The sequence below is a fragment of the Mixophyes fleayi genome, chromosome 10, assembly GCF_038048845.1.
Source record: "Mixophyes fleayi isolate aMixFle1 chromosome 10, aMixFle1.hap1, whole genome shotgun sequence".
NCBI classification, from domain to species: Eukaryota; Metazoa; Chordata; class Amphibia; order Anura; family Limnodynastidae; genus Mixophyes; species Mixophyes fleayi.
The window spans coordinates 36,812,827-36,826,745 of record NC_134411.1 but is presented as its reverse complement, the minus strand read 5'-3'; the positions used below and the strand labels follow the sequence as shown (position 1 = coordinate 36,826,745).

Sequence of the window (13,919 nt, the reverse complement as noted above, 5' to 3'; positions counted from 1 at the left end):
ATATCCATGATATCTGCTGCGATGCCCCCTTAATAAATTTGCGGAGGACACTGTGGGACCTTAATTATCCGTTAAAAGCACTATCGTGCTTTATTAAATATGCCCCATGCATGAAACATAAAACAGAAGTATATGCAATATGAAAAAATATCTTGTAATAATCGCAAATATAAGTGTGAAATTGTTTATGTCATCGCACGTATCAATGGCGGATAGGTACTGTATTTTTTGGACCATAGGAATCTGGTACAAAACAATCTCCCCACCTACCTCTGTGTTCCTAAAACACAGCCACCCGACAAAACTATCTCCGCATCCACGGGCTGCCCTCAAAATTTTGCTACGGGTCCTGTGATTGGGTCTTATGTTCTTACAACCGCCATTAGTAACAAGTGAACTAGTATCCAATGGCGCCTGATCTCGGCTATATACGTGAGGCGGCCTGCAGTGGATGGCGCTGTGACCATTATATATAAAATTTGGGGTAGCAGAAAGAGGAGGAGCGGGGAAATTATTCAGCAGTTTTTTAGAGTCCTATTCCAACCATAAAATGCAGTTACGACAAAAATAATACGGCTTATGGGCCGGAACAGAAGTTCGTAAAAATGGTTAGAATTCCAGTTAAGAATTTTTTTGGGGTTTGTATCAAAATCAGCAAAATATCAAAAGTGTTCACTAACTATATGCAGCAAAATACCTATAAGAATAAACCAACTGGTTAAATGTAACATCATGACCAGTAAAAAAGGATTAAAATTTTATTTATTTCTGAACTCCGTCTTTCATGCACTTTAACAACTTTATATAACGGGCTAAAACAATTAGCAAAAATATGATAAAGGATATAGTGTATTAAAGTTTAAGTGCTGTTTTATTTATTTAGATATTTTTTTTATTTTAATCCACTGTGAGTATTCCCCCAATCTATCTACCTTACTGCGAGCCATTATCACCTGTCATTCACTATTATAAGGGTCAGGAGTTCCCCGTAGCCTCTTTCAACAGGTTTCATCCAGGAAGCCTGGAGTGCGTGTTACAAATTGTTCCCCTTTATCTCAAACTTCTTTCTACTCTCTTATTTCTGATCATCTCCTCAGACATTTTAACTTCGGGCTGATCCCGTGAGTGGATTAATCAGATTGCATTGCAGACACCGACATTAATCTAGTGATATCGTCGTGTTGAGTTTAGATTAAGGTTTTGCATTGCTGTGAGCTGAGATTTTTAAATTTCTTATGATATTGGAGATAAGGTTATAATTCTAAGGACACTGCGTGGAGCCGCAGACTTACACGGAGTTCCTGATGGGGTCTGGTTTGCGTAGCGCAATGTGCGCACATCCGCCCCGCACGTGACAAGGCAGAACTTCATCTGGAGTTCGGCCAAAGTAGAGGAACCTTTAAGTATGTGCGATATCTGTCAATGTTACAAAATAACATCTCCTGTTAGACTCACTCATATCCGATGTTCAACAATCTAGTAAAAGTTTATTTTCTCTGCATTGTCCTATAAACCATTTAGTAAAACATATTCTATTTCTTGTTTGTACATTACAGAGGCTGAAGCTGGTGTGTACCCCGCAGCCGGATTGGGGCCCGTTCCTGTTAAAGCACCGCGGAGAACGTTACAAGAACATGACTGACCCTCTGGGCACCTCCTCGCTGGGTCTGAAACTCCCCCCTAAGGATTTTGAGCTAGGAACACAATGCTAGTATACATGGTGTCTGTACCACCGCAGTACAGCCTTCACCAATATTACCATGACATCCGCCTCCTCCTCCTTCTTTCTCCAGTCCGGCAGGCGGTCTCGTAGATAAACAGTAGGGGTCCATTGTTGCATGCTGTAGTTAACACCTAAACCGACCGCCTGGTACGCCCCTGGCTTCTCTGTAGCGACCCCCCACTTTTCGTTTGACTGCCGAATATCAGCAACGCCCCTAAGGATGATTGTCCGGCTGCAGTAACTAATATTTAGAGTATTCATGCCGGTGATTATATAGGATCACTTTATTCTAGTATTAAACTCAGCGTGTACCCTGGTAATTTATTTCACCCTTAAAAGGTGAGTAAGGCCCTTTCAAAATTTTGACATCACCTCCGACACCTCAAACCATCCGGAGATCTAGACCCAAAGATCAAATTTTTAATTTCCCTGATAAGTCAACAGTAACGTCCGTCCTAAATAATGGATTCTCCTAATAGAACAGTTGACATTGCCCATGAATCTCTTTAACCAAAACCACTGGGTCCATCAGGTGACCCTTTTTATGATAAGAGAGTCCTACCTACCGCAGAGACCTAGGGTTAGATTTACTAAAACTTCTACAAAGGAAAAGTCCAAGTGTTGCTCATAGCAGCCAATCTGATTCTAGCTATAATACATCTAGTACGTGCTAGAAAATGATAGCTAGAATCTGATTGGCTGCTAGGTAGCGCTGGAATCTGGTGATCTCTTTCCTTTAAACACTAAGCCTACTGCAACCTTAAGTCTGTTAACTAAATGTTGACGGTAACAGTGATATTTAGGAGACATCTCCAAACGTTCCTTTATAGTAGAAATAAAAAACAAAATTGATTTGAGCTTCGTAAGAATCAGAAACCTCTTAATAAATTTTCAGGGAATGTTGGTTCAGTCTAATGCTCAAATTCTAACACTACCCCATTCCTTTCGATCCACACCCGACTTATATCCTTACAATCATAGTAGGATGATTTAACGTTCTCGCGATCCCTCCACCTCGCGGGGTCCATCCTGTCTACTATGCAAAGTAAAAAAAAACGTTTCCATATCTTCACCCCCTTCCAGACTGAAGATGAAAAGCCGGTTACCAGTTATAATTGTATCAACGACCAATGAATTAAGTACGTTTTACAAAAGTACAAATGATACAAGAATCACATTTAATTTCCAGTACGATTTCTGTACATATCGTAACAATGTTTCCGTTGGCAAAATGTGGCTTTTCACAAAAGAAATTATAAGTCCCAAATTAGATTTCAAATTCTCTGCAGCGGACAACCATTCTAAGACTTCGAGGCATTGCAAGCGCCACGCGGAGTAGATTATAATTGTTTCTCCTGCGCGATAATCTTTTGTCTTCCATGAAATGGCTCCAGATCGCGTTCTCTGTAACCCCATATTTTAATCTTTCATTTGCCTTTTGGCCATGACGTTGTTTCGTTGGTTCCATTATCTCCTCCAGAAGCCATTATATAGTTTGTGCCTAATTTTCTATACTCGCTAGTAACGTGTAAAAGCTGATAGTCGATCCTGTTATTTGGTGTGTTGTTTAGTAATGAAAAATCCCCACTACCCTCCACCTTGTCTTTATATAGTAACTTCTAAGTGTATTCCGTGAGCAAAACGATAGCAGCCAGCTCCGTCTATATATTATATATATAGTATATTAATGTTTATGGAACATCTCCTTTCTCCTATACGAAGCCATATGTGTGTGTGATTAGTGTCTTTACTTTTGCCGATTGTCGGAACGAGGTTAAATGTCAATCGAGAACTACAGAGCATCCATTGATTTTTAGGAGGGCGATTAGTTTAGTTACATCAGAACTGGGCGAGCCGGGCACCTAGGGAGATGTCATTTAGCTCATTACAGGGGCATTTTGTTATAGGGCCAAGAGGAGTATTGGACTAGGTCTCCTTACAGATTTTGCAAAAAAAAAATCTAAATTTATTTTTAAAGCTTTGTAATTAGTTTAAAGGACTAATCGGAAAGAAATCCTGAGACATATTACAAAATCTAAAGATGCCATAAACCCCCTAGCTTAGCTTACTTTGCAACATTTACAGATCCAGTGAATTAAACGCAATATTTAATATTGCATTTGTTAAATGTTTTTATATATATCCACTTAGCTAAGATCCTCTGCATTAGATAATCAATATAGACACCAAAAAATTATAGAAATAAGCCCACAAAAGATGACCCGGCCAGTCATGGATATAATTACGGATTGAGGCATATTAATTAATAATACATATTAACACTTAGGGCTAGATTTACTAAACTGCGGGTTTGAAAAAGTGGAGATGTTGCCTATAACAACCAATCCGATTCTAGTTATCATATAGTTAGTACATTCTACAAAATGACAGCTAGAATCTGAATGGTTGCTATAGGCAACATCTCCACTTTTTCAAACCCGCAGTTTAGTAAATATACGCCTTTATATCTATTGTTATTGGACCCTACAAGCGAATCCCTGGTATAGTGTATTTTAGCAGGGCGATTCATGTCGTCTAAGTCCCCACTTATGTCCTAAATCAGCTCTGGTTCAGCGCCCTACGCAGCGTTAACGCTTGCCCAGTCCTGATGTCTATAGAATTATTTGCGGACGATGCTGGTTCTGTAAATGTCAAGTAGGGGTTACGAGAGTAATATTCTGATTTATCGCAGGATAATGCACCTCTGTATATATTACTGTATATCGTTCCACAGTTCTTGCCTCTTCCACCATGGGGGCTGTATAAATCGCTCTTCCTCCTTCATCAGTCGTACCTGGTGACAGAATTGTACCCGCACAGTGTCACCTGTCCATTGTAAATGAGCTTCAGTTGCTGTCGTACCCCCCCCCCCCAACACACACACTCACAGCACTTCTCCTGTATCGCTCCAGTAACTGTTATTAGCGGAAGAAGACACAAAGAACATATAGGATGGAAGAGACTGTACTATAGGATGAAATGATGCGTTCTTAGGCTTGTCGCATGCCCAAGTGTACGTTGCGTATATACATTATTGTGATATTTCGACACATTTTGTTTTGCTTCCCATTGTCGTACGATCCCCCGGCTCAGAATTACTTAGCGTATGTGCGCAGATTACAAATAGCGCCAAAGAGACATCAGATACAGGGACTGGCGTCAGTCTATGGCTGTAAGTGTAGTAACGGCAGGGACGTCGGAGAGTCCAGGAATTAGATAAGTCTGTAGACAACCGGGCACGGTGACACAATGTCATTAAATTCTAGTGTATATATAATCAAGTGTTCCCTGAGCACAAAGTACGAGTGTGAAGTTTATATTTTCAAGCACAATAACCGAGTTGTAACCACTAAATGTCAGATAGAAGACAGGCGTTTAGGAAACAAACTAGTATATTGGTTGAATCTTATATATACACTGTAAATTTGACTTGCCTATATAGTTTATTTTCCTACCTGTCCTTAGTAGCGTTGCATGCCGGTCGTGTCGTGTGTGCTTCCATGTAGATGTGTCTGTGTTTGTGTGTGATCTCGACCATCTGTTGTGTATAATTGGTAATCTTTTTCACAGAAGTCTTCTGCTTAGTCCTGCTCCCCCCCCCCCTCAAATAACCTCTGGGTGGGGGATACAGACCTACCTGCCTGTCTGATTAAGACCCCACGGCAGCCTAGGCAAAGTATTGGTTTGAACCCTCGTTTTCCCGTTTTCCTCCATCATTTTGTAACCCCCCCCCCTCCCCCCAAAAGAGGTAACTGGATTTCATTAATCTGTGCTCATAGTGGATAATCCTGGTTTGATGGGATGGAATGGATATTAGCCCAAGAAGGAGCCAAAGGAATTACTAGAATAGAAAACAATTTATATAGACAATTCATAGTTTTAATTAAATCAAATATAACAATAATTATAATAATAGATAGTAGAATCAGGTGGATTTTTATGAATTCTAAATGCCCTTGTTGTAAACACCTTTAACACTAAACACTCCTCCATTTCTCTTAAAACTCCAGCCTAAAATAAGGTGGGGGGAAGAGTGTGAGGACGAATCAGAAGCTCAAGAGATTGTGGCTCGTGATTGGTCCTCCCAATCACAAGCCTGCACTACGACCTTAAACTAGGCGATAGAATTCCTTTTATAAGTCCATGTACCAGGGTTCTACTCTAACATGTGAAAGAGATAAATCAGTTTCTGCAATCTCAGTCTAACCTGACAGGAAGCTGTAATAATGATGAGCTTGTGTGTGATAGATAAACAGGGATATAAAACCCTGCAGCAGCCTACGTTCCTGTTAATAGCTCTGTCCAAATATAAAAGTCATAGACTAAGGATGTGGGTGGACTTTCGGAGAAATATGGCAGCGTGTAGTGAGAATACAATTTGCCCTCCAGTAAAACTTCTGCATTTTTTTACATTTATTTTAACTTTCAAGCGTTTGTAAGTCTATTTGAAATCATGACCCTAGTCACATCTCCCGCCACAGTAAAAACAATACATTTCTACTGTACAGCGTTTTCCCAAGACTCCGCCACACATAATTTTGCCTGTGTCGGTGGAAGGTGAAAATATCTCCATAATTATGGTCTATCAGAACGGTGATGGATCACCACGCGCTATAGATATCAATCAATGACTGCTTCCTGTATAATGTAAAATGTGCCATTTAGGCTTCAGAGAGCGACAGAAAAATTATGAACAAAACCCAAACAAAAGACACCAATGCTGGAATGTAATTATGGTTTATTGTACTGTTAATTACAGTACAAATAATTGTGCCACATATTTCCAGCAGTGGAGAAGCATTTTAGAATTGCTTCTCAGGAGGTTAAAAATATTAATTTTAATACATTGACAAAAAAATCTAATGTAGGTCAATGTAAATTTTTATGTACATATTAGTAACATGTGAAGGTGGGGGCCGTGGTACGGTATATAGCAGCCAAACAATTTTGGGTCATTAATATAATGTTTAAGGCAAATATATATTATTTTAATTTCTAAAAGCCAATCCAACGAACGGTAATGCACTTTGTTATTACTCTCACTAGAGGGCGCCAAGAGGCACTCAAACTCAGTAGTCATGATGCTGTCTGTATTTCTCCTGAAGTAATCACAGGTACATTAGTTTGATACATTCACCATAGGTGAAACTTTTTGACTTGGAGATTTTTAAAAAAATTAAATCACAAAGCTCTTGTGAGAGCGAAAGGAACAGCCGTTTCCCCTGTAATTCTGCCACCTCAGGCGCTTGCCTTTGTGGCGCATAGGCAAACTGAGGGGGGGTTTCTAGTGCCTGAAAAAACCCCCTCCAAGCCTGGGGCACTGTATAATAAAGTTGGCTGGACCCTGCCCCTGCTTTACAGCAGTAGTGCAGGCAGCATTGCCCATGTAGATTATGGGGATAGGGAGAGTTGGAGAGCAGCCAAGCACTCTCTAAAATTATAGCCATGCCCCCATGCATGCTGGTCACGCCCACTGGGGGCGTGGTGTGGAAATCCCCCTTTACAAAACCTGCGTTTGTCCTTGTGGCCATTCCCCTAATCCGGGCCACCTTATCAATGGTCCACCTTATCAACGGTCCACAGGGGAGAGTCAATTATGTCCTCGGAGACACAGCGACGAGACGAGGAGGACGAAATCCCCACTCAGTTTTCCTTGTGTCCCACAGAGGTGCGTAGAAAAACGAACAGAGATCTCTTAGCGTAATTGGCGAAAATGTGCGTATCCGAGCATAGAGGCATCTCGCTCATAATTAATTCCCCAAAAGTGTCCAATTATTGTTCTTCATTAAAATTCGCTAATTAGCACTAATCAAATAGGTATTTTAGGATAATGCAGGTACATAATCTTAAATGTCCAGTTTCTTTATCGCTCTGAGTGGTCAGATTTATCCAATGTCCCATTAATCCGTTTCCATTATGTCCGTCTAAAATCTGATGCTACATTTGGGCCAAACGATGCAAAAATAAATCCCATTTCTCAATGTGGAGCCGTACCTGCTGCAGTTGTCTACTAATTAAATGTACCGTAATTGTGGTCTGATCTTTCTACCACTATCCGTTTTTATAGAGCGCGGCTCCTGGGAAGCAATCTCTTCAATGGCTTAATGCAATCTCATCAACAGCAGCGAAATATTAGCCTAGGCAAACATTCATGACGGAACGGAGCCTTTCATGCACTCGGAATGAAATACAAGCAGACCTTCCTGTGGAATACTTTGCTGAAATCAATTAGAAACCTCTGCAGGGAATGAGATTTTTGTCAAGATGAATAACTCTTGGCTCTTCTTCATATGGCTGAATAGGATCAGAGGCTTTGAGTGAAAAAAATCTCCCACATTCTGCTAATTACTGCCGTTCCTTTCCGCTGTTTGTAAGGGTTTGGCGTCTATGCCAAGTCTGTTTAGCCGAAAAAAATTCCCTCAGGTAATTGCACCTCACTGGTTACGTTTCCCTTGGCCGTCGAGGAATGTGTTAACCAATCAGCTGCCAGGCATTCCTCCCAGTCTACCTATGAGATGTTTAGTAATGTTACTTTTTTTCAATTTGTGTAACATCCAAAAATAATTTTAAAAAAATAAATAAAACACATAGTAAAAAAAAATCCCAAAGCAAATAATAATAGTTCAACTTTACAGGCTGCCAAGAGTACATTGTAAAACAAATTGTTTTTAAAGAGACTGTTTATGGCAATGATGTAATTAACGCTGCAATTAAATTTATTATTTCGCTATTCCTGGAGAATCTCTGTCACTGGTTCCTGCAGTGTGACAATACTTAGATGATGATTTTTCCATTTATTCTCAAATTGCAGTAACCTGGGCTGAATTATTGAGTTCCTGTTAAGGAAATGTTTTTAACGGCAGATAACTAATTTAACCCAGGGCACTGTAATTAGAAAATAGGTTGGAGAATCAGAAATGGAACTTTTATTAATCCTTAAATAAATTATCAGGACAGTATTTACTGTGTCCCCAATCCACCAGGATCCCATCCCTGCCCAGTTAATCACGCCCTAAAATTAATATAACCACACCCCTAATCTGATAAACCACACCCTTAAATTAATATAAACACACCCCTAATTCGATAAGCCACACCCTTAAATTAATATAACCACACCCCTAATTTGATAAGCCACACCCCCTTGTCCACATGACTGTTCTGTGACAACTAGAAGTGTTAGGTTGTATGTTGTTGTGTAATTGTGTGTGATGCAAACAGAACAGTGCAATGCATGATGGCGGGGAGAGAATACACACAGTGTCAGCCTGTAATTCAGCGATGGGTAACAGGCGGCCCCAGGGTAGCATGTGGCCCCAGCTCCTTCTTGCTTTATTGTCAGATTTGTTTGTAATAGTTGTGTAAAATGCTGCTGGTATGTTAGTACAGATAGGCGTCTCCTTCTTTGATTATATGTATTGTTTTTACTTATGACTGAGATTAAGAGCGACGGGTGGCCCTTTTGATGGTTAGAGGGCCCCTGGTGTGTATCAGGTTGCCTATCGCTGCTGTAATGGCTCCGCCCACTCTTATACAGTGTGTGTGTTTGTGTGTGTATATATAATAGTGTGTGTACATATAATATCTCATCTGTATGTCCTGCATTGCTTGGAGCCCAATATATGATGTTCAGTGTCTGCATTTAGGATGGCCGTGACGTTATGAGCGTCTCATTAACAGGCCTGGAGGCTCCCAGCATTGCTGAGCAGACATTGTGTTGACCCCTCTCCCACCTGAGAATCACAGGGCAGCAGACACTTTGGAGAGCCCAGTTAGCCACAGCGACCTTCCACTGAGCCAGGTCTGGCCCCTGGGTGATATCTCTCCGATAGTCTGTGACCCCATTGATTGTGAATAGGAACCTTGCTGGGAGATCACAGCCTCCAGTCTCTGTGTTCGTTGCTATTGGAATTAATTTGTCTTGTCACCCTCTGTAACTACGTATAATTACTGGCCAAACACAGATGATGTCTCCCCCCTAGTGAGCGCTGACTGAACACGTTCTCTAGGTTGGGAAGGAATCTCATCGCAGACTGTGCAGCGTTTGTCACAGTCCCGCCGGGACGCTCGATGTAGTGTCACAGACCATAGTAATCTCAGCTTTATGTCCTGATGCTGCTGCTTTGTGTGTTGCTGAAATGATTCACTCGGCCGCCAAACTCAAGTCTTCCATTTTGAAATGTCTTTGTCAGCTTTCATTTATTTAGCTGTCAGGCAGCACATTGTGAGAGAGAGAGGAAGAGGTAGAAAGAGAAAGAGAGAGAAGATGGAGAGGTAGAGATTGAGACAAAGACAGGTGGTGAAGGGTTAATGATGGTTGGTGATTTAAGATGGCGAAGGGTTAATGATTGTGGGGAGGAAGATGGCGAGGGGTTAATGATTGTGGGGGGAGTGGGGAGGAAGATGGCGATGGGGTTAATGATTGTGGGGAGGAAGATGGCGAGGGGTTAATGATTGTGGGGAGGAAGATGGCGAGGGGTTAATGATTGTGGGGAGGAAGATGGCGAGGGGTTAATGATTGTGGGGAGGAAGATGGCGAGGGGTTAATGATTGTGGGGAGGAAGATGGCGAGGGGTTAATGATTGTGGGGAGTGGAAGGATAACTGAGAAGTTAATGATGATGGTGGCAGGATAAAAAGGACTGTAAGGGGTTAATAATGGGACGTGGAAGAAAGCTTCTAAAGGGTTAATAATTGCTAGGGGTTGAAGGAAAATGGCGAGTGCTTAATGATGGTGGGGTGGATGAAAGGAAGATGAACAGGTAATGATGGTGGGTAGTGGAAGACAGCAGTGAGGGGTTCTTGATACTGGGGTAGAAGGAAGAAATGCAGAAGGCGGTGTGACAGAAAGTCAGAAGAGCGATGGGGGGGGGGGGGGGGGGGGACCAGAAGGAAGAAGAACTGAAGGAAAAAGGAAACATTAGGGGGTAAATGTATCAAGATGAGAGTTTTCTGGGGAGTTTGAAAAACCAATCAGATTCTAGTTATCATTTATTTAGTACATTCTACAAAATGATAGCTAGAATCCGATTGGTTGCTATAGGCAACATCTCCATCAAACTCACCGGAAAACTCTCAGCTTGATACATTTACCCCTAGGATACAGGAAGAGAAAAGTAAACAGAGATTAGTGCAAATAATGGGAGAGAGCAGGAATGAGGCAAAGAGTGAAGACTGTAGGCAAAGAAAGGACCAAGGAACTGACAGGAGGGCTGGATGGAATTTTGGCTTTATGAGGTCATGAGGTCAGACCTAGTTATTGGTCCTGATTTCTGAAGAACAGAATATGTATCTGAGTGACCTACACACGTTATGTGATACCTAAATGACAAGATTTTTACAATTTCGCCCATGAGTCCCAAAATGGGCGACCATGGCAGAGAGGGAAACAGAGAGCGACCCTGACAGAGAGGGAAACAGAGAGCGACCCTGACAGAGAGGGAAACAGAGAGCGACCCTGACAGAGAGGGAAACAGAGAGCGACCCTGACAGAGAGGGAAACAGAGAGCGACCCTGACAGAGAGGGAAACAGAGAGCGACCCTGACAGAGAGGGAAACAGAGAGCGACCCTGACAGAGAGGGAAACAGAGAGCGACCGTGGCAGAGAGGGAAACCGAGAGCGACCGTGGCAGAGAGGGAAACCGAGAGCGACCGTGGCAGAGAGGGAAACCGAGAGCGACCGTGGCAGAGAGGGAAACCGAGAGCGACCGTGGCAGAGGGGGAAACAGAGAGCGACCGTGGCAGAGAGGGAAACAGAGAGCGAACGTGGCAGAGAGGGAAACAGAGAGCGAACGTGGCAGAGAGGGAAACAGAGAGCGACCGTGGCAGAGAGGGAAACAGAGAGCGACCGTGGCAGAGAGGGAAACAGAGAGCGACCGTGGCAGAGAGGGAAACAGAGAGCGACCGTGGCAGAGAGGGAAACAGAACGTGGCAGAGAGGGAAACAGAAACAGAGAGCGAACGTGGCAGAGAGGGAAACAGAGAGCGAACGTGGCAGAGAGGGAAACAGAGAGCAACCGTGGCAGAGAGGGAAACAGAGAGCAACCGTGGCAGAGAGGGAAACAGAGAGCGAACGTGGCAGAGAGGGAAACAGAGAGCGAACGTGGCAGAGAGGGAAACAGAGAGCGAACGTGGCAGAGAGGGAAACAGAGAGCGAACGTGGCAGAGAGGGAAACAGAGAGCGAACGTGGCAGAGAGGGAAACAGAGAGCGAACGTGGCAGAGAGGGAAACAGAAAGAGACCCTGACAGAGAGGGAAACAGAGAGCGAACGTGGCAGAGAGGGAAACAGAGAGCGACTGTGGCAGAGAGGGAAACAGAGAGCGAACGTGGCAGAAAGGGAAACAGAGAGCGAACGTGGCAGAAAGGGAAACAGAGAGCGAACGTGGCAGAAAGGGAAACAGAGAGCGAACGTGACAGAGAGGGAAACAGAGAGCGACCCTGACAGAGAGGGAAACAGAGAGCGACCCTGACAGAGAGGGAAACAGAGAGCGACCCTGACAGAGAGGGAAACAGAGAGCGAACGTGGCAGAGAGGGAAACAGAGAGCGACCCTGACAGAGAGGGAAACAGAGAGCGACCCTGACAGAGAGGGAAACAGAGAGCGACCCTGACAGAGAGGGAAACAGAGAGCGACCCTGACAGAGAGGGAAACAGAGAGCGACCCTGACAGAGAGGGAAACAGAGAGCGACCCTGACAGAGAGGGAAACAGAGAGCGACCCTGACAGAGAGGGAAACAGAGAGCGACCCTGACAGAGAGGGAAACAGAGAGCGACCCTGACAGAGAGGGAAACAGAGAGCGACCCTGACAGAGAGGGAAACAGAGAGCGAACATGGCAGAGAGGGAAACAGAGAGCAAACGTGGCAGAGAGGGAAACAGAGAGCGAACGTGGCAGAGAGGGAAACAGAGAGCGACCCTGACAGAGAGGGAAACAAAGAGCGAACGTGGCAGAGAGGGAAACAAGGAGCGAACGTGGCAGAGAGGGAAACAGAGAGCGACCCTGACAGAGAGGGAATTAGAGAGCGACCCTGACAGAGAGGGAAACAGAGAGCGACCCTGACAGAGAGGGAAATAGTGACTTTGAATGAGAGAGAGAGAGAGAGAGAGAGGGGGGGGGGAGAGAGAGAGGGGGGGGGGGAGAGAGAGAGAGGGGGGAGAGAGAGAGCGCACGAGGGGGAAAGAGAAAAACTTTTTTGTTTATAGAACTTTTGGGGACAGCCTGACAGATTTACTTTGTATAAAACATTATTTTAACCAATAATTAAGCACATTGTCAGGTTAGCCATTTGCCTTATAGGTGTGTTTCATTGTTACTCCCTGTAACCAGTGTTGTGTCTTATTTAAGTAATTGTGTCATTTTGTGTCTAATATTTAAGATACATTGTGTCTTTTTGGAACTTTTATTGTGGACCTATTGCTGAATAGGTTTAATCCTAATTACTTGCGTAATGTCATATTAAAGACCAGACATTCTATATGGGTGCTGCTACCTATGGATATAGATATGTACCCACATAATCAGGTCCCTATATTATTTTTTCATTAGCTGTACCATGGATAATATATATATATAGACTATGTTTTAAAAATAAAGATGCATCATATATATATATATAAATCTCTATATAGTAAAACATATATAATGTACATTAGTCATATGAGAGATCATTATCCTTGAGGCCCTACCTCAGATTTTGTATTTAGGTGTATAAATGCAATTTATTGTATTATATATATATTGCTTATTATATTATTATGTTATAAATTAGAGTTTATTCTAAAATGTCTGAATTCCAAAACATGAAATAAATGTCAGTGTTACAAATGGACTGCAGTGTTCTATTTATTTTCAATCGTAAATATGTTTTGTGTGCAACGTAAGATATAAACATTGTCTTTATAGTTAGTATATATAGTGAACTGCAGAGATACTTTAGGTTTATAATACAACACAGAAGTGGGATTTATGTTTCACAGATAATATCGAGGTGGTTACAGATTACTATTCACTAATTACACTAATGTGTTTTGTGCCTAGTATATAATGAAAGGTCGGTGTAACCTATATATAGCATATATTACAAATAACATGTGTATTTATAGTATAAGAGTTTGTATTAAATATTTATTATAAACATTTCTTTTATTACTAACATACAATATATTAAAATGTATTTTATATGATTCATTTATTATAGAA

The 13,919-nt window shown here is 42.3% G+C and overlaps 1 protein-coding gene and 1 long non-coding RNA gene across 2 annotated transcripts in view; one reads left to right on the top strand and one right to left on the bottom strand.

The window, feature by feature from the left end:
• Nucleotides 1-4,577, top strand: part of SLC6A5 (solute carrier family 6 member 5) — a 72,007-nt gene extending 67,430 nt beyond the window's left edge. The window contains exon 16 of the mRNA XM_075188427.1: nt 1,557-4,577. Within this exon, the coding sequence (XP_075044528.1) occupies nt 1,557-1,712 (156 nt within the window). The 3' untranslated portion in view covers nt 1,713-4,577. The remainder of the gene's footprint in view (nt 1-1,556) is intronic.
• LOC142104005 (uncharacterized) overlaps nt 1-13,919 on the bottom strand; it is a 62,500-nt gene that overhangs the window by 20,267 nt on the left and 28,314 nt on the right. The window lies entirely within an intron of this gene.